Source organism: Musca autumnalis, unplaced genomic scaffold, assembly GCF_047663935.1.
Source record: "Musca autumnalis isolate F117 unplaced genomic scaffold, ASM4766393v1 scaffold_1, whole genome shotgun sequence".
Lineage (NCBI taxonomy): Eukaryota > Metazoa > Arthropoda > Insecta > Diptera > Muscidae > Musca > Musca autumnalis.
Window position 1 is genome coordinate 33,439,483 of NW_027411644.1, and position 25,800 is coordinate 33,465,282.

Genomic DNA, 25,800 nt, shown 5'->3' on the forward strand with positions numbered 1-25,800 from the left:
TGTTATCGGGTTCATTATAACAGAAAGTATGTGCTTGTCCCGAAGAAACTGCAAGAAGAACCTGCCTCAACTTTTTTTTCAAAATTATGAACTGTGCAGCTATTCGAAAAAAAATTAAAATTTTGTGTGCAAGGTACTTCAAGTAGTAGACCTAGATCTATATCTGAAACAACTATTATGATGTGGAAAGTTTGGACCAAATCCATTACTTCGCACGGGATTTTTTTGAGGAATTCGTAATGAAAGTCCATATACTGTCTTATATCCCTCATTTGTAGTATCCTGGTATTAGATTTAATAGTGAAGGATCCTAACGAATTTAGAGCAACCTGGCTATCCTCGTATACCGTGACTATACTATCTGCAAAGTCTGTCATTCCCACTAGTAGTTCTAGGACTTTGAGAACTGCAAAAACTTCTTCCTGAAAAATACTTGGTTAGGTTAGGTTAGGTTTGGGGATGTGTAGCCAATATGTTGACTACGTCACTCGGAGACCTTTCGGTCCATTGTGATCATCCATAAATCAGAAAAAGAAGTTTAGAAGTACCTGAAAAGACAAAAGAAGAGAAACAAACTCCTTCTACAGACTCGAAGAAACAAACCCATGGCTTCTTTTTGGCGCGCTTGATTTCACTCTTGTATTTGTTGAAACTCGCTTTATACGATATCCAGAAACAGTCAAGTTTCGTCGCATGCGCCCTGTTATATAGCTATTTGGTGTTTTTCCGCAGATCGCCAAGGTCCTTGTTCCACCACAACGGGTGGGATTTCTTCCCAGGATAAGTTAATGGACAGGCATCCTTATGGCAGCGAAGAAGGGTTTCTGTTAGGTTGGACACTTTAATATTAAGCTCAGCAACTGTTACTATCCTTCCAGTGGGTGTCAGTTGATGGTTCGTCAGATCAGTGAACCTGCCCAGTCCGTCCTTCTCGGGTTCCTATAAGGATTTTGGCGGACTCCGTCGAAAGAGATTTCGAAGTATATCCTCATATGATCCGAAAAGGAGCATTTGTTGGATACTCTCCAGTTCTGGACGACAGAATCATCTAAATTTGACAGAGTTAGGTCAATGACCTCCCCCCTGTCTCTAATTTTAAAGGTAGGGTCATTTCCTTTATTACATATTCTTAGATTATAAGATAGTATAATGTTGAAAATTGACTCACCTCTATGTAGTGTTTGTATCCTTACTGCCCCAATGGAAATGGTGGGCGTCACATCCAAGGATTACGTTACAAACGACCAGGTTCTCCTTTAGCAGCCTGTGTACCCCCTGATTTGGTGGATCAGGGTCCAAAAAATAATAATACTTGGTCTGATGGTCCACAAAAATATTAATTAAAAAAAATCCACGATTATTGGTCTGAAACTTCTCAAAAATATTAATTTTAAAAATCCAGGATTAATGGTCTGGAGGTCCTCAAAAATATTCATTTAAAAATCCACGATTTCGGTCTGATGGTCCTCAAAAATTGAAATTGAAAATCCAGGATTAATGGTGTGAAGGTCCTTAAAATATTAATTTAAAAAATTCACCATTATTGGTCTGATGGTGCTCAAAAATTTTCATTAAAAAATTCACGATTATTGGTCTGACGGTCCTCAAAAATATTAACTTAAAAAATCCAGGTCCTCAAAAATATTAACTTAAAAAATCCAGGTCCTCAAAAATATTTATTTTAAAAATACACGATTGTTGGTCCGATGGTCTTCAATAATATTAATTTAAAAAATCAACGATTATTGGTCTGATGGTCCTCAAAAATATTAATTTAAAAAATCCACGATTATTGGTCTGGTGGTCCTCAAAAATATTCATTTAAAAAATCCACGATTATTGTTCTGATGGTCCTCAAAAATATTCATTTAAAAAATCCAATATTATTGCTCTGATGGTCCTCAAAAATGTTGATTAGAAAAATCCTCGATTATTAGTCAGATGGTCCTCAAAAATATTGATTAAAAAATCCACGATTATTGGTCTGATCGTCCTCAAATATATTCATTTAAAAAATCCACGATAATTGGTCTGATGGTAGTCAAAAATGTTGATTAGAAAAATCCTCGATTATTAGTCAGATGGTCCTCAAAAATATTGATTAAAAAATCCACGATTATTGGTCTGATCGTCCTCAAAAATATTCATTTAAAAAATCCACGATAACACTGCTCAACAAAATTGAAAAAGTTGAATGTTTCAACCGAAGTTGTTGTTGTTTCTAAATGAAATCGGCGAGCTATTTTCAAATCTGGTCACGGTTTTTCTCCATCAGCTCTTGTTCTTGAGATATAGCTCAAAATCGGTTTTTACGAGTTTTACCCAGAATTTCGATATTTTCGGATACAAACAAATATTTTTTTGCGGGTTTTTCGACACTAATATATTAATAATATGTTGTAATCTCACAACAAAACGTTTTTTGAAAAAATTACGGCGAATATATATCAAAAAATACAGAAAACATACGATGAATCTTGTAAAAATTGCATATTTTGAGTACTTTAAGCTGTAATTACGTCATCGGGGGAAGTCATAGGAGCTTCATATGGCATTCCAGATATGCTCAGGGTGTCTACTGTATAGTCCTGTATTCAAATATATAATATAAAGTTCATAGCGCCCAGGATTCGCCCATAACCTAAAAATCGTCATGAAGACTGCTAAAGGGAAATCATTTACCTGTGATATCATTACCAAATATGCCATTTACTTTTCAATGGCAGTCTTCATAACGATTTTTAGGTTATGGGCGAATCGTGGGCGCTATGAACTTTATATTAAATATTTGAATACAGGACTATATAGTAGACACCCTGAGCATATCCGGAATGCCATATGAAGCTTCTATGATTTCCCCCGACGACGTAATTACAGCTTAAAGTACGCAAAATATGCAATTTTTACAAGATTCATCGTATGTTTTCTATATTTTTTGATAAATATTCGCCATAATTATTTCAAAAAACGTTTTGTATCAAGCGTACAACATCTTCTTAATATATTAGTGTCGAAAAACCCGCAAAAAAATATTTGTTTGTATCCGAAAATATCGAAATTCTGGGTAAAACTCGTAAAAACCGATTTTGAGCTATATCTCAAGAACAAGAGCTGATGGAGAAAAACCGTGACCAGATTTGAAAATAGCTCGCCGATTTCATTTAGAAACAACAACAATTTCGGTTGAAACAAAAGTCGTGTTGACCAGTGTAATTGGTCTGATGGTAGTCAAAAATGTTGATTAGAAAAATCCTCGATTATTAGTCAGATGGTCCTCAAAAATATTGATTAAAAAATCCACGATTATTGTTCTGATGGTCCTCAAAAATATTCATTTAAAAAATCCAATATTATTGCTCTGATGGTCCTCAAAAATGTTGATTAGAAAAATCCTCGATTATTAGTCAGATGGTCCTCAAAAATATTGATTAAAAAATCCACGATTATTGATCTGATGGTAGTCAAAAATATTCATTTAAAAAAAATCCACGATTATTGATCTGATGGTCCTCAAAAATATTCATTTAAAAAATCCACGATTATTGGTCTGATGATTCTCAAAAATGTTGTTGTTCTTTCATCTTCGACCCATCAGTGAAGATGGATAGGCCATCAGGAAGTGATCTGCCCTGCGTCCACTCACTCCTATAAGGAGGGATTATTACCTCAGCTGTGTTAATGTCCAGGATTGGCGAAATGTAGTCGGTTTCACCCCAAAATATGCCAAATTTGGTATCTGTCAATAAGTTTATTCCCTCATTAGGCTAAAAGACTTAATATATTTTGTTGACGTCAGAAATGAGTTGTGTTGGGATAAACAATCCATATTCGTGTTTATAATTTTGTAAATTTATAACTTTATCCACCCTATCCATAAAATCCTACACGTTTAACAAATCTTGATAATAAATGACAATTTATATATTTTCTTTATCCATTTTCAGCGTTTTATGCAGTATTTGGCATCATCGAATTCCACATTTAACCTCAGTAATTTTTTGGATAAAGGAGGTGTACAAGGTAACTAAAAATCAAAGCAAGCAAAGCTCTAAAGCTGAGGCGGCTGCTTTTCAAAGTTTACATAACTTTCTCTAATACATTTTAATGACAGATTGACAATATATTAACCCATACATACATAACAACATTCCATTGTTATTATTATCTAATTTTAAAAACAAAATTAATAATACATTTGTCCTTATCATGTTATCCATATCCCTATTTCATACCCAAAATAATACTTGATGATCCTCATTATCTTCATTCAAAATTAGTTATAATTTGAATTTTTGTTGTGGTAACAATTTGATGCTTTTTTATGATTTTTCTCTCTTTTTTCCATTTTTACAACATAACGCAAACATATCAAAACCAAATAAACCTCTCCTGCATAATGCCCTACTCCATACCCTCTCTCTCTCGCTCTACATACCCTACATACAACTCTAATGTGGATAATTCTAAAACAACAAAATCAATCGCCCTATTTAACAATTTTGGAAACACACGACATTCATGACAACATCTATTCATGGCTTATTTTATTTTGTTAAAAAAAAACATTTTCAAATTAATCAATAAAAAACAATATAAATAAATTGTAACTTTGTATTTTGAAATGTAACTCTTATCATGCTTAACAAAAAATATACCAATTGTGTTCTTGTATTCCCGTGTGTAAACGCTTACTACTCTACTACTACTCCTTGTTGTACTCCACTGTAACTTCTACTACTACTACTACCACCACTACTCAATCATCATGCTCCCCCTTTTAAACAAAAACTCTCCAACTCCAAACTGTAAAAATATGCTTTAAAACCAGATGGTGGTATGTCGGTACCTGGTGGCAGAATGGGTGAGTAATTAAAAGTATTTTAGGTTAAGTTTTAGATGCTACTGTAGAAATTTGCTTTTAGCAAAAAATGTTTGATTTGAAAAAGAGGAGTAGGGACATCAGTTGAAATCTCTAACCTGGGATTTACAACTTGTTTCCCCTCCTTTTTCGTTTTTAATTATTGAAATTGGTTTGAGGTAGTGTTTTGGTTTCCTTTCATGGGTTTTTGGAATTGAATAATTTTTTATTTTGAAAATTTCCTCTAGGTTATGATATGTCACCCTTTATCAGACGTTATGCCAAATATTTAAATGAAAAATCCTTGTCTTATCGTGCAATGGCTTTTGATTTTTGCAAAGTTAAAAGAGGGTAAGTTTTAGGAAATATTATTTTTATTAATTCACTTATTTAATAATAATTTTATTTGTTTATTCATTACAGCAAAGAGGAGGGTTCGTTGCGCACCATGCATGCCGATAAATTGTTAAAAACCTTGCCCGTACTACAAGCACAATTGGATGCCCTATTGGAATTCGATTGCCAATCAAGTGATTTAACAAATGGTGAGAGAATGCAAAGAAAACCCATATATAGATCTATATTATAAGGAAAAAGGCATTGTGGCCTTCTGAAGAAGGATCCTTCGGTCTTCCTTTTGAACTTTTTATCTTCTATATGATCTTGGATCTTTTATATAATGAAGAAGACTTTTTGTTTTGATCGTCTATAAGAAGATCTTTGGTCTTCTATTTGAAGACCTTATGGTCGTCTATAGGAAGACTTTTTGTAGTCTATAAGAAGAATCATTTACCGTCAATAAGATATTTTATCGAACCCTTTTGATATTCTGTTTGAATAAATTCGTCTATAAGAAGACTTGTTGGTATTCTATTTGAAGACCTTTTGGAATTTTATTTGAAGACCTTTTGGTATTCTATTTGAAGACAATTTGGTCTTCTATAAACATCTTTTTTGGAAGATCTTTTTGTCGTTTCATAGTATTAGGTAACCCTAGTACTACCACATAAAATGCAAAAATCTGGCAGCATCATAGCAGTGTTGCATGCATCAGTAGTTTTAGAATATCTTTGGTCTTCTATTTGAAGACCTGTTGGTATACTATTTGAAGACATTTGAAGACCTTCTATAGAAAGACATTTAGTCGTCTATAGGAAGACTCGTTGGTATTTTATTTCAATACCTTTGATCTTTTTTGAAGACCTTTGGCCTTTTTGCAGACCTTCGGTCTTCTATTTGAAGATATGTTGGCCTACTTTTTGAAGTCCTTTTGGTCTACTTTGATCGTCTATAAGAAGACCACTCTTCTATTGGATGACCTTTTGGTCGTCTATAATAATACCTTTTGCTCTTATATAAGAAGACATTTTGCTTCCTTTGGTCTACTATTTAAAGCCCTTTAATCATCTATTCGAAGGCCCTTTCGTTCTTCTATTTGAATACTCTTTTGGTCTTCTATTTGAAGATCTTTTGGCCGTCTATAGGAGGACCGTTTGTTCTTCTATCTAAAGACCCTTTGGTGGTCGTCTATAAGAAGATCTTTTGTTGTTCTATAAGAATACCTTTTGTTCTTCTACAAGAAGACCTTTTGTTCCTCTATAAGAAGACATTTTGATCTTCTTTTTGAAAAACCTTTGATTGTCTATAAGAAGAGCTTTTGGTCTTCTATAGAAGAGCTTTTGGTCTTCTATAAGAAGACATTTTGATCTTCTTTTAAAAAAACCTTTGATTTTCTATAATAAGAGCTTTTGGTCTTCTATAAGAAGACCTTTTGGGGGTTCTATTTGAAGTCCTTTTGGTTTTCTATAAGACGACCTTTGGGCTTCTGTTTGAAGATCTTTAGGTCTTTGATTTTAAGACATTTGGGCCTTCTTTTTATATACTTTTTGGTCTTCTATATGAGGATCTTTTGTTGTTCTGTTTGAACACCTTTGGGTCTTTTATTTGTGGATCTTTTGGTCTTCTTTTTGGAGACTTTTTTTTTCTATCTTTGGTTGTCTATAGGAAGATCTTATGATCTTCTATTAGAAAACCTTTTTGGTAAGGGAGCTTCTTAAGACCCTTTCCAAAGGAAAGGGTGCTTCTTAAGATCCTTTCCAAAGGAAAGGGTGCTTCTTAAGATCCTTTCCAAAGGAAAGGGTGCTTCTTAAGATCCTTTCCAAAGGAAAGGGTGCTTCTTAAGATCCTTTCCAAAGGAAAGGGTGCTTCTTAAGATCCTTTCCAAAGGAAAGGGTGCTTCTTAAGATCCTTTCCAAAGGAAAGGGTGCTTCTTAAGATCCTTTCCAAAGGAAAGGGTGCTTCTTAAGATCCTTTCCAAAGGAAAGGGTGCTTCTTAAGATCCTTTCCAAAGGAAAGGGTGCTTCTTAAGATCCTTTCCAAAGGAAAGGGTGCTTCTTAAGATCCTTTCCAAAGGAAAGGGTGCTTCTTAAGATCCTTTCCAAAGGAAAGGGTGCTTCTTAAGATCCTTTCCAAAGGAAAGGGTGCTTCTTAAGATCCTTTCCAAAGGAAAGGGTGCTTCTTAAGATCCTTTCCAAAGGAAAGGGTGCTTCTTAAGATCCTTTCCAAAGGAAAGGGTGCTTCTTAAGATCCTTTCCAAAGGAAAGGGTGCTTCTTAAGATCCTTTCCAAAGGAAAGGGTGCTTCTTAAGATCCTTTCCAAAGGAAAGGGTGCTTCTTAAGATCCTTTCCAAAGGAAAGGGTGCTTCTTAAGATCCTTTCCAAAGGAAAGGGTGCTTCTTAAGATCCTTTCCAAAGGAAAGGGTGCTTCTTAAGATCCTTTCCAAAGGAAAGGGTGCTTCTTAAGATCCTTTCCAAAGGAAAGGGTGCTTCTTAAGATCCTTTCCAAAGGAAAGGGTGCTTCTTAAGATCCTTTCCAAAGGAAAGGGTGCTTCTTAAGATCCTTTCCAAAGGAAAGGGTGCTTCTTAAGATCCTTTCCAAAGGAAAGGGTGCTTCTTAAGATCCTTTCCAAAGGAAAGGGTGCTTCTTAAGATCCTTTCCAAAGGAAAGGGTGCTTCTTAAGATCCTTTCCAAAGGAAAGGGTGCTTCTTAAGATCCTTTCCAAAGGAAAGGGTGCTTCTTAAGATCCTTTCCAAAGGAAAGGGTGCTTCTTAAGATCCTTTCCAAAGGAAAGGGTGCTTCTTAAGATCCTTTCCAAAGGAAAGGGTGCTTCTTAAGATCCTTTCCAAAGGAAAGGGTGCTTCTTAAGATCCTTTCCAAAGGAAAGGGTGCTTCTTAAGATCCTTTCCAAAGGAAAGGGTGCTTCTTAAGATCCTTTCCAAAGGAAAGGGTGCTTCTTAAGATCCTTTCCAAAGGAAAGGGTGCTTCTTAAGATCCTTTCCAAAGGAAAGGGTGCTTCTTAAGATCCTTTCCAAAGGAAAGGGTGCTTCTTAAGATCCTTTCCAAAGGAAAGGGTGCTTCTTAAGATCCTTTCCAAAGGAAAGGGTGCTTCTTAAGATCCTTTCCAAAGGAAAGGGTGCTTCTTAAGATCCTTTCCAAAGGAAAGGGTGCTTCTTAAGATCCTTTCCAAAGGAAAGGGTGCTTCTTAAGATCCTTTCCAAAGGAAAGGGTGCTTCTTAAGATCCTTTCCAAAGGAAAGGGTGCTTCTTAAGATCCTTTCCAAAGGAAAGGGTGCTTCTTAAGATCCTTTCCAAAGGAAAGGGTGCTTCTTAAGATCCTTTCCAAAGGAAAGGGTGCTTCTTAAGATCCTTTCCAAAGGAAAGGGATGCTTCTTAAGATCCTTTCCAAAGGAAAGGGTGCTTCTTAAGATCCTTTCCAAAGGAAAGGGTGCTTCTTAAAATCCTTTCCAAAGGAAAGGGTGCTTCTTAATATCCTTTCCAAAGGAAAGGGTGCTTCTTAAGATCCTTTCCAAAGGAAAGGGTGCTTCTTAATATCCTTTCCAAAGGAAAGGGTGCTTCTTAAGATCCTTTCCAAAGGAAAGGGTGCTTCTTAAGATCCTTTCCAAAGGAAAGGGTGCTTCTTAAGATCCTTTCCAAAGGAAAGGGTGCTTCTTAAGATCCTTTCCAAAGGAAAGGGTGCTTCTTAAGATCCTTTCCAAAGGAAAGGGTGCTTCTTAAGATCCTTTCCAAAGGAAAGGGTGCTTCTTAAGATCCTTTCCAAAGGAAAGGGTGCTTCTTAAGATCCTTTCCAAAGGAAAGGGTGCTTCTTAAGATCCTTTCCAAAGGAAAGGGTGCTTCTTAAGATCCTTTCCAAAGGAAAGGGTGCTTCTTAAGATCCTTTCCAAAGGTCTTCTTTTTGAAAACCTTTGTCTTCCTTTGGAAGACATTTTGGTCGTCAATAGGACGACCCATTAGTGGTATAGAGGAAGACTCTTTAGTGGTGTATAGGAAAACCTTTTGGTCTTCCAATTGAAGACCCCTTGGTTTTCTATCTGAAGACTCTTGGATCTTATATTTGAAGACATTCTGGTCGCCTATAAGATGACCCTAGTGGTCTTCTTTTTTTAAAACCTTTAGGTCTTTTTCCACCTTTATACCAATTGGTCTTCTATAGGAAGACCCTTTTGTCTTATATTGAAGAAATTTCGGCATCTATACGAATAAATATGGTCGTCTATAAGAAAATTCTCTGGTCTTTTATTCGAAGAACATTTTGGACTTCTATAAGAATCATTTTTGGTCATCAATAAGTCGACCTTTTGGCCTTCTATTGGAAGACCTTATGGTCGTTTTTAGGAGATTTTCTATAGAGAGAAGACCCTTCTAAATAGAGAATACCCCTGCATGAGGTTTTATAGAACGAAGATATTTTAGGAAGTCTTCTTTAGATAGAGTACACAGTAGGAGGTATTTTCTAGAGCGAGGAAACTTTTGGGAGGTCATCTATAGAAATAAGACCCCTTTACGAGCTCTTTTAAAGAGCCAATACCCCTTTAGGGGGTCTTCAATGCGGAGGTGACCTCATAGAAAGCCTTTTGTAGATGTTAACTACTTTAAGGATGACCTTCTTTAGGAGGTCTTCTATAAGTAGAACGCCCCTTTCGCAAAGTTTCTATAGTGAGAAGAACCCTTTTAAGCGATCTTATATAGAGTGAGAGACTTTGGGGTTCGCTTCTATAGAGAGAAAACCACTTTAGGAGGTCTTTTATGGAACCGAAGGTCCTTTTAGGAAGTTTTCTATAGAAAGAAGGCCATTCTAGGAGGTGTTCGACAGAGTGATGACCCTTTTAAGAGGTGTTATATAGAGGGAAGATCCTTTTATAAGTTCTTCTATAGAGGCAATACACCTTTAAGAGATCTTCAATACGAAGAAGACTTACTTAGGAGGTCTTTGTAGAGAGAAACTACCTTAAGGATGTTTTCTGTCCATAGACAATTCCTTTAAAATGTCCTTTATAACCGAATACTTCTTTAGGAGATATTCTGTAGAGCCAAGACCGCTTCTAAAGAGAGAATACCCCTTTAGACGGTTTTATATTGTCAAGATTTTAGGAAGTCTTCCATAAATATGGGTTCTCTTATAGAGCGAAAACACTTTTAGGAGGTTTTGTATAGAAAGAAGACACCTTAAAGAGGTTTTCTATAAGGAGAAGACCCGTTTCTTAGATCTTCTATAGTGAGAAGCTCCCTTTAGAAGGTCTTCTACAGAGCGAGAACCCTTTTGGAGGACCTTCTATAGGGAGAAGGCTCTTATAGAAAGTCGTTTATAGGGAAGAACATTTCAGAAGGGTTTCTATAGAGAGAAGACCCTTCTAAGAGGTGTGCGATAGACTGAAGACTTTGACCCTATTAAAAATAACCTTATGTTAGGTCTTCTGTAAAGCCAATAAAGCTTTAGAAGGTCTTTCATACGTAAAACGCCTTCTTAGGAGGTCTTTCGCAGAGAGAAACTACCCTAAGGATGGTTTCTGACAGTAGAAAATTTCCGAATACCTCTTTTAGGAGGTCTTCTGTATAGTGAAGACAGATCTATAGACAGAAAATCCCTTTAGAAAGACCCCTTAAAGTGGTTTTCTATAAGGAGAAGACCCGTTTCGTAGATCTTATATAGTGAGAAGCTCCCTTTAGCAGGTCTTCTACAGAACGAGAACCCTTTTGGAGGGCCATTATAGAGCAAAGAACATCTCAGAAGGTTTTCTATAGAGAGAAGACCCTTCTAAGAGGTGTTCGATAGAGTGACGATCTTTGACCATTAAAAAATAACCTTATGTTAGGTCTTCTATAAAGCCAATAAAGCTTTAGCTTAGGAGCTCTTTTGTAGAGAGAAACTACCTTAAGGATGATTTCTGTCAGTAGAAAATACCCGAATAACTCTTTAGGAGGTCTTCTGTAGAGCGAAGACAGATCTATAGACAGAAAACCCCTTTAGAAAATCTTCCTAAGACCTGTAAGAGTCTTCTATAACGGTCTTCTGTAGAGCAAGGACCCCTTGAGAAGGTATTTAGAGATGACTATTTCGGGAGTCCTTCTATAAAACGAAACCCCATTAAGGATTTCTTCTATAGACACAGGACCCCTTTCAGTGGCCTTCTATAAACACTTTTATATGCCTCCTTTTCTAAAAACTTTTCTTTCTCCTACCCTTCCTTCCACAGGTGTCATCAATATGTCATTTATGCTGTTATTCCGTGATCTCATTCGTTTATTTGCCTGTTACAATGATGGTATTATTAATTTATTGGAAAAATATTTCGATATGAATAAGAAACAGGCTCGTGATGCATTGGATTTGTATAAAAAGTTTTTGGTACGCATGGATCGTGTTGGTGAATTCCTGAAGGTGGCTGAGGTAAGTTGGCATTTTCAAATTGCTTGCCTATATTTGTTTTTTTCTAATAACTTTTGTTTCCGTTTGCAGAATGTCGGTATCGATAAGGGTGATATACCAGATCTAACAAAGGCACCCAGCTCCCTATTGGATGCATTGGAACAACATTTGGCTACACTAGAGGGTCGTAAAGTTTCGGCTGCTAATACTCCAACACAATCTGCAAGGTTTGTCGATATGAAATGATGAGATTAGGGTTTTGTGTTTTTTTTTATCCTACACCACCATGTTGTGGAAGGAAATTTTTAATCAGAACCTTTTAAAGACTAAAAGACTGTTAGGTTCGATTTTATGGAAACATTTTTTGTCTTATCTAAGAAGGCTTTTTGTCTTCTTCTGTAGAAAAGGAAGCCACCGTAGGGATCTTCTATAGAACAGGAGACCACCAAAGGGTTCTTCTTTAAAATAGAAGACCACCATAGCGGTCTCTTTTAGTATAGAAGACCACCAAAGGGGTCTTCCTTTGCTCTTCTATGGTATATGTAGATCACTGTAGGGGTCTTTTATGGTATAGAAGACCACCGTTAGGGTCTTCTATGGTATAGAAGACCACCGATGGGGTCTTCTATGGTATAGAAGACCACCGTTAATGGTCTTCTATGGTATAGAAGACCACCGTTAGGTGTGTTTTATGGCATAGGAGATCATTGTTAGGGGTCATCTATGGTATAGAAGACCATCGTTAGGGGTCTTCTATGGTATAGAAAACCACCGTTGAGGTCGTCTATGGTATAGAAGACCACCGCTGGGGTCTTCTACGGTGTAAAATACCACTGTTGAAGTCTTCTATGGTATATGTAGATCACTGTAAGGGTCTTTTATGGTATAGAAGACCACCGATAAGGTCTTCTATGGTATAGAAGACCACCGATGGGGTCTTCTATGGTATAGAAGACCACCGATGGGGTCTTCTATGGTATAGAAGACCACCGATGGGGTCTTCTATGGTATAGAAGACCACCGATGGGTCTTCTATGGTATAGAAGACCACCGTTAAGGGTCTTCTATGGTATAGAAGACCACCGTTAGGTGTGTTCTATGGCATAGGAGATCATTGTTAGGGGTCATCTATGGTATAGAAGACCATCGTTACGGGTCTTCTATGGTATAGAAAACCACCGTTGAGGTCGTCTATGGTATAGAAGACCACCGCTGGGGTCTTCTACGGTGTAAAATACCACTGTTGAAGTCTTCTATGGTATAGAAGACCACCGTTGGGGTCTTCTATGGTATAGAAGACCAGCATTGGGGTCTTCTGTGGTATAGAAGACCACCATAGCGGTCTCTTTTAGTATAGAAGACCACCAAAGGGTCTTCCTTTGCTCTTCTATGGTATATGTAGATCACTGTAGGGGTCTTTTATGGTATAGAAGACCACCGATAGGGTCTTCTATGGTATAGAAGACCACCGTTAGGGTCTTCTATGGTATAGAAGACCACCGATGGGGTATTCTATGGCATAGAAGACCACCGATGGGGTCTTCTATAGTATAGAAGACCACCATAGCGGTCTCTTTTAGTATAGAAGACCACCAAAGGGGTCTTCCTTTGCTCTTCTATGGTATATGTAGATCACTGTAGGGGTCTTTTATGGTATAGAAGACCACCGATAGGGTCTTCTATAGTATAGAAGACCACCGTTAGGGTCTTCTATGGTATAGAAGACCACCGATGGGGTCTTCTGTGGTATATGAGACCACTTTTGGGGTCTTTTATGGTATAGAAGACAACTTTTGGGGTCTTTTATGGTATAGAAAGCTCGTATTGTGGTCTTCTATACAATAGAAAGAGGAAGATAAAATAGGAGACCCCCTTGGTGTCTTAACAAAGTAGAAGGCCACTGTAAGTTGAAATAAAAATTTCAATAGTTTTCGGCAGTATGGCGTGGTGGTGTAGGATACTAACATGGTCAGTTTTGTCTACATTTTCTTGACGTTCTGTTTTTCATTTGTTTTGTTAAAAGGGAGGTACCAAGAGAAAGGGAAAATACTAGGTATGTCAAAAGGCATCTTCATTTTAAACAATTTGATTTTGAAAGAACATTTAACGATGAGTATTGAAACCTTCACTATGCTAATGAAGTATGTAATTTTTATTGACTTTCCATTCAGTCTAAATTTCTAAGTTTTCATCTGGGTATAATTTTCAAATTTCAAGTTGTGATAATTTTGCATAATGCTAAAAATGAGAAATTCTTAGTATGTTTTCCCAACTTTCCAAAGGTTGCATAGGTTCCCTGGCCAATTTCTTACGCTTTTTATATAAAAAAAGTTTTTTTTTTAATTTTGTTTCCTCTCCCTAGATTTATTTTATTTTTAATTAGATTTTAGCACAATTTTGATTTATTTTATATTTTTTTCTTTTTTCTCTTCACATTTCCAAAACCTTGCCTTCCCTATTATTTCTTTTCTGCTTCCTTTAAAACCCCTCTGTTTTGCCAAAAACACATCACTTCCTCCTTCTACTTTAATTTGAACAATTTACACTCCGCTTCTTTTCCCTTGCCATTTCTTTTACATTCCTTTCTTTCCACCTTTTAATTTTCTTATTGGTTGTTATTGATAACATTATTTGCATATTACTTTTGTTGCAATTTTTATCATCAATTTTCCCTTGAACGTAAATTTCGTAACATTTTTCACACAAATTCAATAACAAAAGTAACAACCAAAAGAACGTTAAATCTGCTGTTTCTGCCCTATCTTCTACTAGCACTTCATTTGGTACAGCTGCTGCTTCCAGTAAATTCGATACCACCAATGGCATTGATGAACAATTGAAAGCCCAGGCATTGGCCGATGAAGAGGCTGCCATGAATCAATATAAGGTAAAATTAATTAAAAATAATTTTTAATATTTAATTAATTTAATTCCGACTTTGTTCTTCCAGTCTAAGGTCTCTTCACCAACCAGCGGCGGTGCTGCTGCTGCTAACGCTGCATTAACAAATCCATTCTTATCGTCACCACCAGCTACCCAGGCTAGTGCACCGATAGTTGATTTGTTTGGTGCCGCCTCAGCCCAGCCAGCCAATGCTGGCTCCACCGCCGCCGCTGGTGCTACCAAAGCTTCAGATGATCTACTCCAATTGGGTAATCCATTTGCCGATATGTTTGATGCTCCCTTGGGTGGTGCTGGAACGGCTGGTGTTGCAACAGGTGCTAATCAAAATTCAAATAATATTTGGATGAACAATAATGGTAGTCAATTTTTTTGTTTTCTTTTTATTTCGATTTTTTTTATTAATATTTTTATTTGGTATAATTTATTATTTTAGTTTAATTTATTTATTTATTATATTGTATTTTAATTTATTTTCTTATTATATTGTATGATTAATTTTTAATATTTATACTCTCAGCTTTTATACTGAGGCTTAGATACGGTCAAAATTGCGCCTCAACGAAATATTGGTTTTGGACCCAGGTGTGTTTGGACGATATCCGTTCAGGCAACATGAAGTCTAGCTACACCTTTTTCACATGTAATTCGAAACATTCCAGTTATAACTCGTAACATTTCATTTGTAATTCGATTATTCTATTTGTAATTCGTAACATTTTATTTGTAATTCGAGAATTCCAGTTATAATTCGAAACATTTCAATTGTAATTCGAATTATTCCATTTACAAAAAAAAAAAATAATAATAATAATAATAAAAAAAATAACAAATGTTCCGAATTACAAATGGAATTATCGAATTACAACTAAAATGATTCGAATTGCATCTGAAAAAGGTGTAGTGTGCATGATAGCTCTAGAACGGATCACCCGATTCGGTCCAAACTATAAACATAGTAATATATTGTCCAAACTTACTCCTTCGGGTACCTTTCCCACAAAAGTTCGGAATATGTTGCTAAAATGGTACTCAGGATAATTCACGAAGGAAGTAACCAATATGGTTCCAACTTAGCATATCGTGATATTTCTTCCAGACATAATATAGGTTCGATTCGCAGCAGTGTAGCTTAAGATCACCTTTCCGATCTTCTTCAAATGTTTATAGCAGGTAGTGGTCGCGGAGCCAATTGCGGCGGTACAAAGTTTTCCGGGCGCAAGTTAATATTGTCCAAACTTACTCCTTCGGGTACCTTTCCCACAAAAGTTCGGAATATGTTGCTAAAATGGTACTCAGGATAATTCTCGAAGGAAGTAACCAATATGGTTCCAACTTAGCATATCGTGATATTTCTACCAGACATAATTTAGGTTCGATTCGCAATAGAGAAGTTTAAGATCACCTTTCCGATCTTCTTGAAATGTTTATAGCAGATAGTGCTCGCGGAGCCAATTGCGGCGGTACAAAGTTTTCAGCTCGTCTATAAAGACGACATTTAGCTCGTCTATAAAGACGACCTTCAGCTCGTCTATAAAGACGACCTTCAGCTCGTCTATAAAGACGACCTTCAGCTCGTCTATAAAGACGACCTTCAGCTCGTCTATAAAGACGACCTTCAGCTCGTCTATAAAGACGACCTTCAGCTCGTCTATAAAGACGACCTTTAGCTCGTCTATAAAGACGACCTTTAGCTCGTCTATAAAGACGACCTTAAGCTCGTCTATAAAGACGACCTTCAGCTCGTCTATAAAGACGACCTTCAGCTCGTCTATAAAGACGACCTTCAGCTCGTCTATAAAGACGACCTTCAGCTCGTCTATAAAGACGACCTTCAGCTCGTCTATAAAGACGACCTTCAGCTCGTCTATAAAGACGACCTTCAGCTCGTCTATAAAGACGACCTTCAGCTCGTCTATAAAGACGACCTTCAGCTCGTCTATAAAGACGACCTTCAGCTCGTCTATAAAGACGACCTTCAGCTCGTCTATAAAGACGACCTTCAGCTCGTCTATAAAGACGACCTTCAGCTCGTCTATAAAGACGACCTTCAGCTCGTCTATAAAGACGACCTTCAGCTCGTCTATAAAGACGACCTTCAGCTCGTCTATAAAGACGACCTTCAGCTCGTCTATAAAGACGACCTTCAGCTCGTCTATAAAGACGACCTTCAGCTCGTCTATAAAGACGACCTTCAGCTCGTCTATAAAGACGACCTTCAGCTCGTCTATAAAGACGACCTTTAGCTCGTCTAAAAAGACGACCTTTAGCTCGTCTATAAAGACGACCTTTAGCTCGTCTATAAAGACGACCTTTAGCTCGTCTATAAAGACGACCTTTAGCTCGTCTATAAAGACGACCTTTAGCTCGTCTATAAAGACGACCTTTAGCTCGTCTATAAAGACGACCTTTAGCTCGTCTATAAAGACGACCTTTAGCTCGTCTATAAAGACGACCTTTAGCTCGTCTATAAAGACGACCTTCAGCTCGTCTATAAAGACGACCTTCAGCTCGTCTATAAAGACGACCTTCAGCTCGTCTATAAAGACGACCTTCAGCTCGTCTATAAAGACGACCTTCAGCTCGTCTATAAAGACGACCTTCAGCTCGTCTATAAAGACGACCTTCAGCTCGTCTATAAAGACGACCTTCAGCTCGTCTATAAAGACGACCTTCAGCTCGTCTATAAAGACGACCTTCAGCTCGTCTATAAAGACGACCTTCAGCTCGTCTATAAAGACGACCTTCAGCTCGTCTATAAAGACGACCTTTAGCTCGTCTAAAAAGACGACCTTTAGCTCGTCTATAAAGACGACCTTTAGCTCGTCTATAAAGACGACCTTTAGCTCGTCTATAAAGACGACCTTTAGCTCGTCTATAAAGACGACCTTTAGCTCGTCTATAAAGACGACCTTTAGCTCGTCTATAAAGACGACCTTTAGCTCGTCTATAAAGACGACCTTTAGCTCGTCTATAAAGACGACCTTTAGCTCGTCTATAAAGACGACCTTCAGCTCGTCTATAAAGACGACCTTCAGCTCGTCTATAAAGACGACCTTCAGCTCGTCTATAAAGACGACCTTCAGCTCGTCTATAAAGACGACCTTCAGCTCGTCTATAAAGACGACCTTCAGCTCGTCTATAAAGACGACCTTTAGCTCGTCTAAAAAGACGACCTTTAGCTCGTCTATAAAGACGACCTTTAGCTCGTCTATAAAGACGACCTTTAGCTCGTCTATAAAGACGACCTTTAGCTCGTCTATAAAGACGACCTTTAGCTCGTCTATAAAGACGACCTTTAGCTCGTCTATAAAGACGACCTTTAGCTCGTCTATAAAGACGACCTTTAGCTCGTCTATAAAGACGACCTTTAGCTCGTCTATAAAGACGACCTTTAGCTCGTCTATAAAGACGACCTTTAGCTCGTCTATAAAGACGACCTTTAGCTCGTCTATAAAGACGACCTTTAGCTCGTCTATAAAGACGACCTTTAGCTCGTCTATAAAGACGACCTTTAGCTCGTCTATAAAGACGACCTTTAGCTCGTCTATAAAGACGACCTTTAGCTCGTCTATAAAGACGACCTTTAGCTCGTCTATAAAGACGACATTTAGCTCGTCTATAAAGACGACCTTTAGCTCGTCTATAAAGACGACCTTTAGCTCGTCTATAAAGACGACCTTTAGCTCGTCTATAAAGACGACCTTTAGCTCGTCTATAAAGACGACCTTTAGCTCGTCTATAAAGACGACCTTTAGCTCGTCTATAAAGACGACCTTTAGCTCGTCTATAAAGACGACCTTTAGCTCGTCTATAAAGACGACCTATAGAATAGATGACCTCTGTAGAGGTTTCCTATAGAATAGATGACCTCTGCAAAGGTCTTCTATAGTATAAATGACCTCTGTAGAGGTCTTCTGTAGAATAAATGACTTCTGTAGAGGTCTTCTATAGCATAGATGACCTCTGTAGAGGCCTTCCATAAAATAGATGACCTCTGTAGAGGTCTTCTATAAAATATATGACCTCAGTAGAGGTCTTCTGTAGAATAGATGACCTCTGTAGAGGTCTTCTATAGAATAGATGACCTCTGTAGAGGTCTTCTATAGAATAGATGACCACTGTAGAGGTCTTCTATAGAATAGATGACCTCTGTAGAGGTCTTCCATAGAATAGATGACCTCAGTAGAGGTCTTCTGTAGAATAAATGACCTCTGTAGAGGGTTTCTATAGAATAGATGACCTCTGTAGAGCTCTTCTATAGAATAGATGACCTCTGTAGAGGTCTTCTATAGAACAGATGACCTCTGTAGAAATCTTCTATAGAATAGATGACCTCTGTAGAGGTCTTTTATAGAATTGATGACCTCTGTAAAGGTCTTCTGTAGAATATATTACCACTGTAGAGGTCTTTTATAAAATATATGACCTCTGTAGATGTCTTGTATAGAATAGATGACCTCTGTAGAGCTCTGCTATAGAATAGATGACCTATGTAGAGTATTCTGGAGCCTTTTGCTCAAAATATTTTTTTTGTTGGTTAGGAAGGAAATGTCCTTATCGAATTTATTGGAAAGTTCGGCTGAGTTTGTTATGAGTACGACAGTTTCTTTTATTATTCTATATTCTTTACATAGCAATTTATATTTATTATTTAATTATCAAGTCTTTTATTTATGTATTCATTTATCTCTTGTTATCTTTGTATCCACACAAATAAATAGTTACTTCCTTTTCTTTATTGTCCATTTTCTAAACATTTTTTGCCTCTCCCCAATTCTAGGTTTCAATGGATCTTCTGTACCTTCGGCTGCTGCCAATGCATTTGTCTCTGACAGCAATTTCTCATCGGTATTTGGTAATACTGAACCAGCCGGTAAGTTTGATGTTACTTTTGTTTATTAAGAAACAAAAATGTGCATTTGTTTGCTTTCCTCTAGTCCTTTTGTTTGTTTTATGTTTTCATTTGAAAAAAAAGACAATTTTAAAGTTCTTGTTTCGTTACAAAGAGTTATGAAATATTATTAACAAAACTAAACCCTCCACTTACTAATCTGAATAGCAACTTGATAAAAAATATATATTTAAACACAGCCTAACCCCCCCTAACAGAGTTTTGAATATGTTTTTTATAAAAAATATACACATAATCATATATAAAATATTTATATTGTTTATAACAAAAAGAAATTACATAAGAAACTTACTAACTAATCTGTTGTCCCATAGCATTATTCTAACAAACAAATATCGTACAGTCAATATTCTATCTCTCTCTTTCATCATCGCTAACAAATAATAACTACTACGGCATATTTTCATAGTTTTCAGTTTTTTTTGTAAAATTATAATTTTTTGTTATATATAATTTTTGTTTGTTTTGTTTATTTGTTTTGTTTTTGTAATTAAGTTGAAAGTATTTTAATTTGTTTAACAAAATAACGAATCTTAGCTGAGAGAGTTACCTTGCGTTTTGTCTTAGTTGGTAAAACCCCCCTTAACGTCCTTTAAAGTATTTCTTTTGTCTAGGATTTTAGTTTGTTTTGTTGTTGTATTATTTTGCATTTTGTTTTGTTTACAATTTGAAATTGTAACCAAAAAAAGAACGTGTCATTTTTAACCTCCCTCCTAATTTTTTTGGAACCTCCTATTTTCTTTTGATTTAGCAACTGGAGCAGCATTAGCAAATCCTTTTTTTGATTCAATGGAACCCCAAAATTTATTCAATGATCAAAACACAACTTCGAATCCATCATCTTTATTGTTAGCCTCTTCATCGGTAACATCGTCGTCGACGTCATCATCGCTACCATTAAATGTTGGCGGCGGCAACAGTTTCAATTCCATTCCATTACAACCGAATCAAACAAATTTCTTTATGGCTGGAGCTCCCGTCTCGGCTCAGACGGCCCAGCCAAGTTCTTTGCCACCAGGTGATCTATAAAACTTTTTTTGTACTCCATATCACAATTGAAATTTGCTTTCAAAAGCCGTACTCAAGTAGTGCCAACCATAAATCTTTCACACCTTTCACCTTTAATGTAATTCTCTGTCGCTCTGCCTCTCCATTCGCGGGGAGCACATTTTTGTTTTTGCAAAAGTAGATTTCCTTTTGAGTTTTAAGCCTTTTTAGAAGAGTACGACGTGCTTATGTGGCCTAAATTGTCCTTCAGTTTTTTTTATTGGTATTCGTCCTATATATGATCTCTTGATGTACCACATAATTGTCCTTTTTGTGTCCATCTCTAAGTCATATATATTTTTCTTTTGTTGTTTTAAATCATATTTATTTTTTTCTTTGTTTTGCTGCTTCCATTTGTTATTTTTTTACTATTTCAATTTTGTATATCTTTTCGTTATATTTGCTTTCTCCACCTCTTAAATGTTTTTGTCCCATTTTTTGTAATATTTTATTCGTCTTTCTTTGTGTTAGAAATATCATCATTATTTTGCTTAAAATATTTTGAAATTGTTTTCATTTCAAAATGATTTTTGATTGTGAGCGCGAGTGTCTTCATGTCTGTGTCATAAGTATGGAGATTTTAGAAATATTTGTCTCCCTTTCCTAGGAAATGAAAAAAAGGGTTTAATGTTTAGAGGTTAGAATTCAGGGTACAAGAAGGAAGAACATTTACTACAAATTACATTTCTATGCTTATTTTGAGACGTATTATGTATATTTCTCCTTATATTTATTATTATTCAATTTTTTGTATTTTAAATTTAAGTTTTATAAGGACTAAACCACTAGTATAACAGTTTTGAAAAACTGTTATACACGAGTAAATATTGTAAAAAATATTTTCTTGGTTTATTGTACCAATTTTTGGTCATAATTAATACCATATTACTCTAAAAGTATACTGTTATACTCATTATAAGTTTTTTTTGACGATATTTTGTTCAGATTTTGTAAAATTTGTCAAAATTTTTTGTTCTTGTATAATATATTTTCCCTAAATTTAGATTTAAATGGGAATAAAAGAGTTGTATAACAGTTTTGAAAACAATTTAATTAATTTCTTGTTGGAATCGAGCTTAAAGACCGTTTATTTTTGCAAGTGAAATGGAAAGCCAAGATTCGAACCCACGCAACCGCCATTATGTGACATGCATGTTTCGCCGTTGGCAGAGCGGCTCATCAGACATATCGGCTGTGGAGTGGCTTCTCTGTCATCGAACTTTTCCTTCTTCAAATGCAATGTTTGTATTTGTTTTGAAAACTGCTGTACAGTTAGAGGTTAGAATTCAGGGTACAAGAAGGAAGAACATTTACTACAAATTACATTTCTATGCGTATTTTGACCCATATTATGTAAATTTTTCCTTATATTTATTATTATTCAATTTTTTGTATTTTAAATTTAAGTTTTTTAAGAACTAAACCAGTAGTATAACAGTTTTCAAAAACTGTTATACACTAGTAAATATTGTAAAAAAATATTTTCTTGGTTTACTGTACCAATTTTTGGTCACTTTAAATACCATATTACTCTAAAAGTATACTGTTATACGCATTATAAGATTTTTTTAACGATATTCTGTTCAGATTTTGTGAAATTTTTCATAATTTCTTTTTTTGTATAATATATTTTCCTTAAATTTAGATTTAAATGGGAATAAAACAGTTTTGAAAAGAATTTAATTAATTTCTAGTTGGAATCGAGCTTAATGACCGTTTATTTTTGCAAGTGAAAAGGAATGCCGAAGATTCGAACCCACACAACCACCACTATGTGACATGCATGTTTCGCCGTTGGTAGAGCGGCTCATCAGACATATCGGCTGTGGAGTGGATTCTCTGTCATTGAACTTTTCCTTCTTCAAATGCAATTTTTGTTTTGAAAACTACAACAGTTTTCAAAACAATACAATTTTTTAAAAAATATATATTTTTTTTTAATTTTACCAGTAATTAAAATGTAGATTCGCAAAAGTTTCTTTTTATTTCCTTATTTTTGCGGGATTTTTCAAAGTATAACAGTTTTAACAACACTGTTATATACATCAAATTGCTCAATTTCATGAATATATAACTTACGATATTCACAAAATGAATATTTGTACGTCATTCCGAACTATTTTTTTCTCTTATAATATCTAAATGTAATAATAAACTGTTATACAGTTAAAATTTCTCAGATTCTGATTATATGACATTAAGAAACAACTGAAATTTACGTTTTGTAAGACATTTCCAATTTTTTTTATTCTAGTTGGAATTTTTGACAGTATAACAGTTTCAACAAAACTGTTATATTGGTAAAAGTGTAAATTTTGTAATTATATACAGCCCAATCATGAACATCATCTCACCGTGAGTTTTCTCACTCTCGCCTCCTCCCTTATTATAAACATCATAAGGGAGAACAAAACTCACGTTCGTGAGAAAAGTAGCTATCATAAATGTCAAAAAAGTGAGAATGTGAGGCAATTTTCTCTCACCACAGAAATCAAGGTGAGTTGAACAAAAAAATGTAACTATGGACATTTTTTATAGAAAAAATCGACAAGAAACGAATCTTTTGCAATGATAATCAATTGTATTTATTTGTGTTTTACGTTAAAGGTAACAAATAAAAAACAATTAGAAATTCTTTTGGCAACTATACATGTTTATCCATGTATCAATGAAGCAAGGAAGACCTCAATCGAGTTTGGCGTAATTTGGAGGTGGAATTGAAGTTGGGCAAAATTTTTCAGATATGGGAAGCGGTTCAGAATCATATGATGAAAACAGGAATGGAAGAGGATCCTATCAGGAGCAACACCTTTCTAAAAATTTTTTGTAGGTACTTCGCTAAGGTTCCCAGCAAAATATTCGATGCCAAAGATTCTATTCAAGCATGAGTGCAAGTTATATGTCACCTTTTTACCACCTTCGCCCATTCTGTTTACAAGACTGTGACCCCTAAAAGATCCAAATCATTTTGGATGGCATCTTCAATAACCCAGTGGAATGGTATCTTAACAACCACCTTGGCATGGCATATTCCACGAACAAGCCACAATAGGAAGGATTAAATTCATAAAAAGGGGCATGTTTATATTATATAGCCTTTTGCAGGGTTAACCTTCTTGAAAATTGAGAAATTGTATTTAAAATCCATGAAATTGGTTCAAATGTTGAATAGGATCCGAATTTCACGAATTGTACTTAGCATTCATATGATTGGTCCTATTGCTGGAGAAGAGATCGGATGTTTCACGTATTGTATTTATTTACAATTCTTGAAATTCCTTCCAAATGCTGAAAATGGGATCTTTCACAACTTAATTTGGACTAATACAAAAGATCCAGTGAGATATTGGCATCGCATGGAACGACTTCCACAAAATTTTGCTTGGTTTTCTTTGTATTCCTCAGCGTTTGTCGTTTCGCACATCATTCAAAATGCAATATTAAACATTTTCATTTCTTTTTGCCATTTAATGACCTTTAAACGGTTTTTGTTCACTTTTTTGCAAATTGCAGAAATTCTTCGGGCGTAAATAAAAGGTCTGTTCGTTTACTCAACAATTTGTACAAATTTGTACAAGTTCAGTAACTACTTGTAATCGGCTAAGGTATTATGCATTGTACTGTAGAGTAAACGAACAACATCCAGTAACAATTTGTACAAATTTTGAGTAAACGAACACACATAAACAATTTTTTCATATGTATGTATGTATGTATCTGTCAAAACAAAAACAGCTGTTACAGATGTTGCCACATATCAAACATTTAATATTTTTATCAATTACCAAGTATTTTTAAAGTGGATTGTTGATAAAAATTATTTTTCGTTTTAGAAATATTAATTTAATTTAAAATAAATTAATGTTTTATAAAAAAAATTACGAATTTAGTTATTGCAAAATTATTTGTAAATAAAATAACGATATGGCAACGCAAATTATATTTTCAAGGGTTCACAAAATGCGGCACTATTTTCAATTTTCAAACTTGTGAACCCCTCTTCACTTTTTTCGCTCCTCCCTTGTCATTTGTGATAGGTCGAGACGTGAGAAGTGAGCTGCAACTCACTCGTGAGAAGCTCCCTACGTGAGTATTCATGATCGCTATGATAGGTTTATATATAATGAATAACTATTTTCTTATTTAAAACTAAATTTTTCGTAATTATAACAGTTTTATATTTGAATTTTCATTTATTTGTTTAAATTTGTATTTTTTCATTATTAAAAATCGACTCACTAATAATGTTCTTCCTTTGAAATTTTAATCGTTTCGGTTATTTTTGTAACAGTTTAACAATTTTTCGATAGTTTATTGAGTTAGGGCAAGAAACCTTTAGGGCTTGGATAAAATTCTTAGGAATCTGGTTTTACTTGTGCAAAAAAAATGATAATAATGTGTGTAAATATTTCCAAAAAAATCAAATGGTGGTGGTTGTTATAATAATAAGATTACAAAATACTATTGTAAATAATCTACTCATACTCATTAACTTATCTCTCTCTCTATCTTTCATATGCTTGCTTTGTTTTCTTTTCTCTTCGTTCGTTCGTCATTGTCCACAATATGATAATTCTTTCTAAATGTCTCCCTCATATTGAAACAGAAAGAAAAACGTTACCCGAAGGATAGTCGACTCATATTGTAAATGCATTGATGGGGAATGTCATTAGGTCAAAAGTAGGTCAATAGGGGGTTTAACAATTTAACTGATTCAAATAATTAATACTTAATCATAAATATATATTTGAAAACAATTTTTACAAGTATAATAGTATTGATAAATCTGTTCTACTGACATTCAATATGATTTTCAAAAAAGCGGGAAGTTTGTATAGGTCTCGTATGGAATAGAGGGTCTCTTCTATAGAATAGACGACCTATGGAGAAATCTTTTATAGAATAGATGATCTCTGTAGAGGTCTTCTATAGAATGGTTGGCCTCTGGAGAGCTCTTCTATAACATAGACGATCTCTATAAAGGTGTAATATATCGTAGGCGACCTCTGTTGAGGTATTCTATATTATAGGTGATACCTGTAGAGGTTTTCTATATCAAAGACGAGCTCTGTAGAGATCTCCCATATCCTAGGTGATCTCTGTAGGGTCCTTCATATCATAGACGAGGTTTTCTATATATAAAAGACGACCTCTGAAGAGGTCCTCTAATCACAGACGACCTCTGTAGAGGCTTCTATAGAATAGACGACCTCTGTAGAGGTCTTCTATAGAATATACAACCTCTCTAGAGGTCTTCCACAGAATATACGACCTCTCTAGAGGTCTTCTATAGAATAGAGACCCCTCTAGAGGTCTTCTATAGAATAGAGACCCTTCTAGAGGTCTTCTATAGAAT

General features: G+C 35.5%; 1 protein-coding gene across 50 annotated transcripts in view; it reads left to right on the top strand.

The window, feature by feature from the left end:
* lap (phosphatidylinositol-binding clathrin assembly protein lap) overlaps window positions 1-25,800 on the top strand; it is a 111,388-nt gene that overhangs the window by 37,868 nt on the left and 47,720 nt on the right. For 4 of the 50 annotated variants that reach the window (XM_073971644.1, XM_073971655.1, XM_073971661.1 and 1 more), the window contains exons 4-13: window positions 3,945-4,020; window positions 4,829-4,861; window positions 5,107-5,209; window positions 5,282-5,403; window positions 11,409-11,602; window positions 11,672-11,808; window positions 14,354-14,468; window positions 14,532-14,841; window positions 19,266-19,358; window positions 20,149-20,415. In XM_073971644.1, coding sequence (XP_073827745.1) covers window positions 3,945-4,020; window positions 4,829-4,861; window positions 5,107-5,209; window positions 5,282-5,403; window positions 11,409-11,602; window positions 11,672-11,808; window positions 14,354-14,468; window positions 14,532-14,841; window positions 19,266-19,358; window positions 20,149-20,415 — 1,450 coding nt within the window. Of the gene's footprint in view, window positions 1-3,944; window positions 4,021-4,828; window positions 4,862-5,106; window positions 5,210-5,281; window positions 5,404-11,408; window positions 11,603-11,671; window positions 11,809-13,604; window positions 13,635-14,302; window positions 14,469-14,531; window positions 14,842-19,265; window positions 19,359-20,148; window positions 20,416-25,800 lie in introns of all 50 variants that reach the window. The other 46 variants (XM_073971651.1, XM_073971663.1, XM_073971665.1 and 43 more) reach the window with 17 other exon arrangements.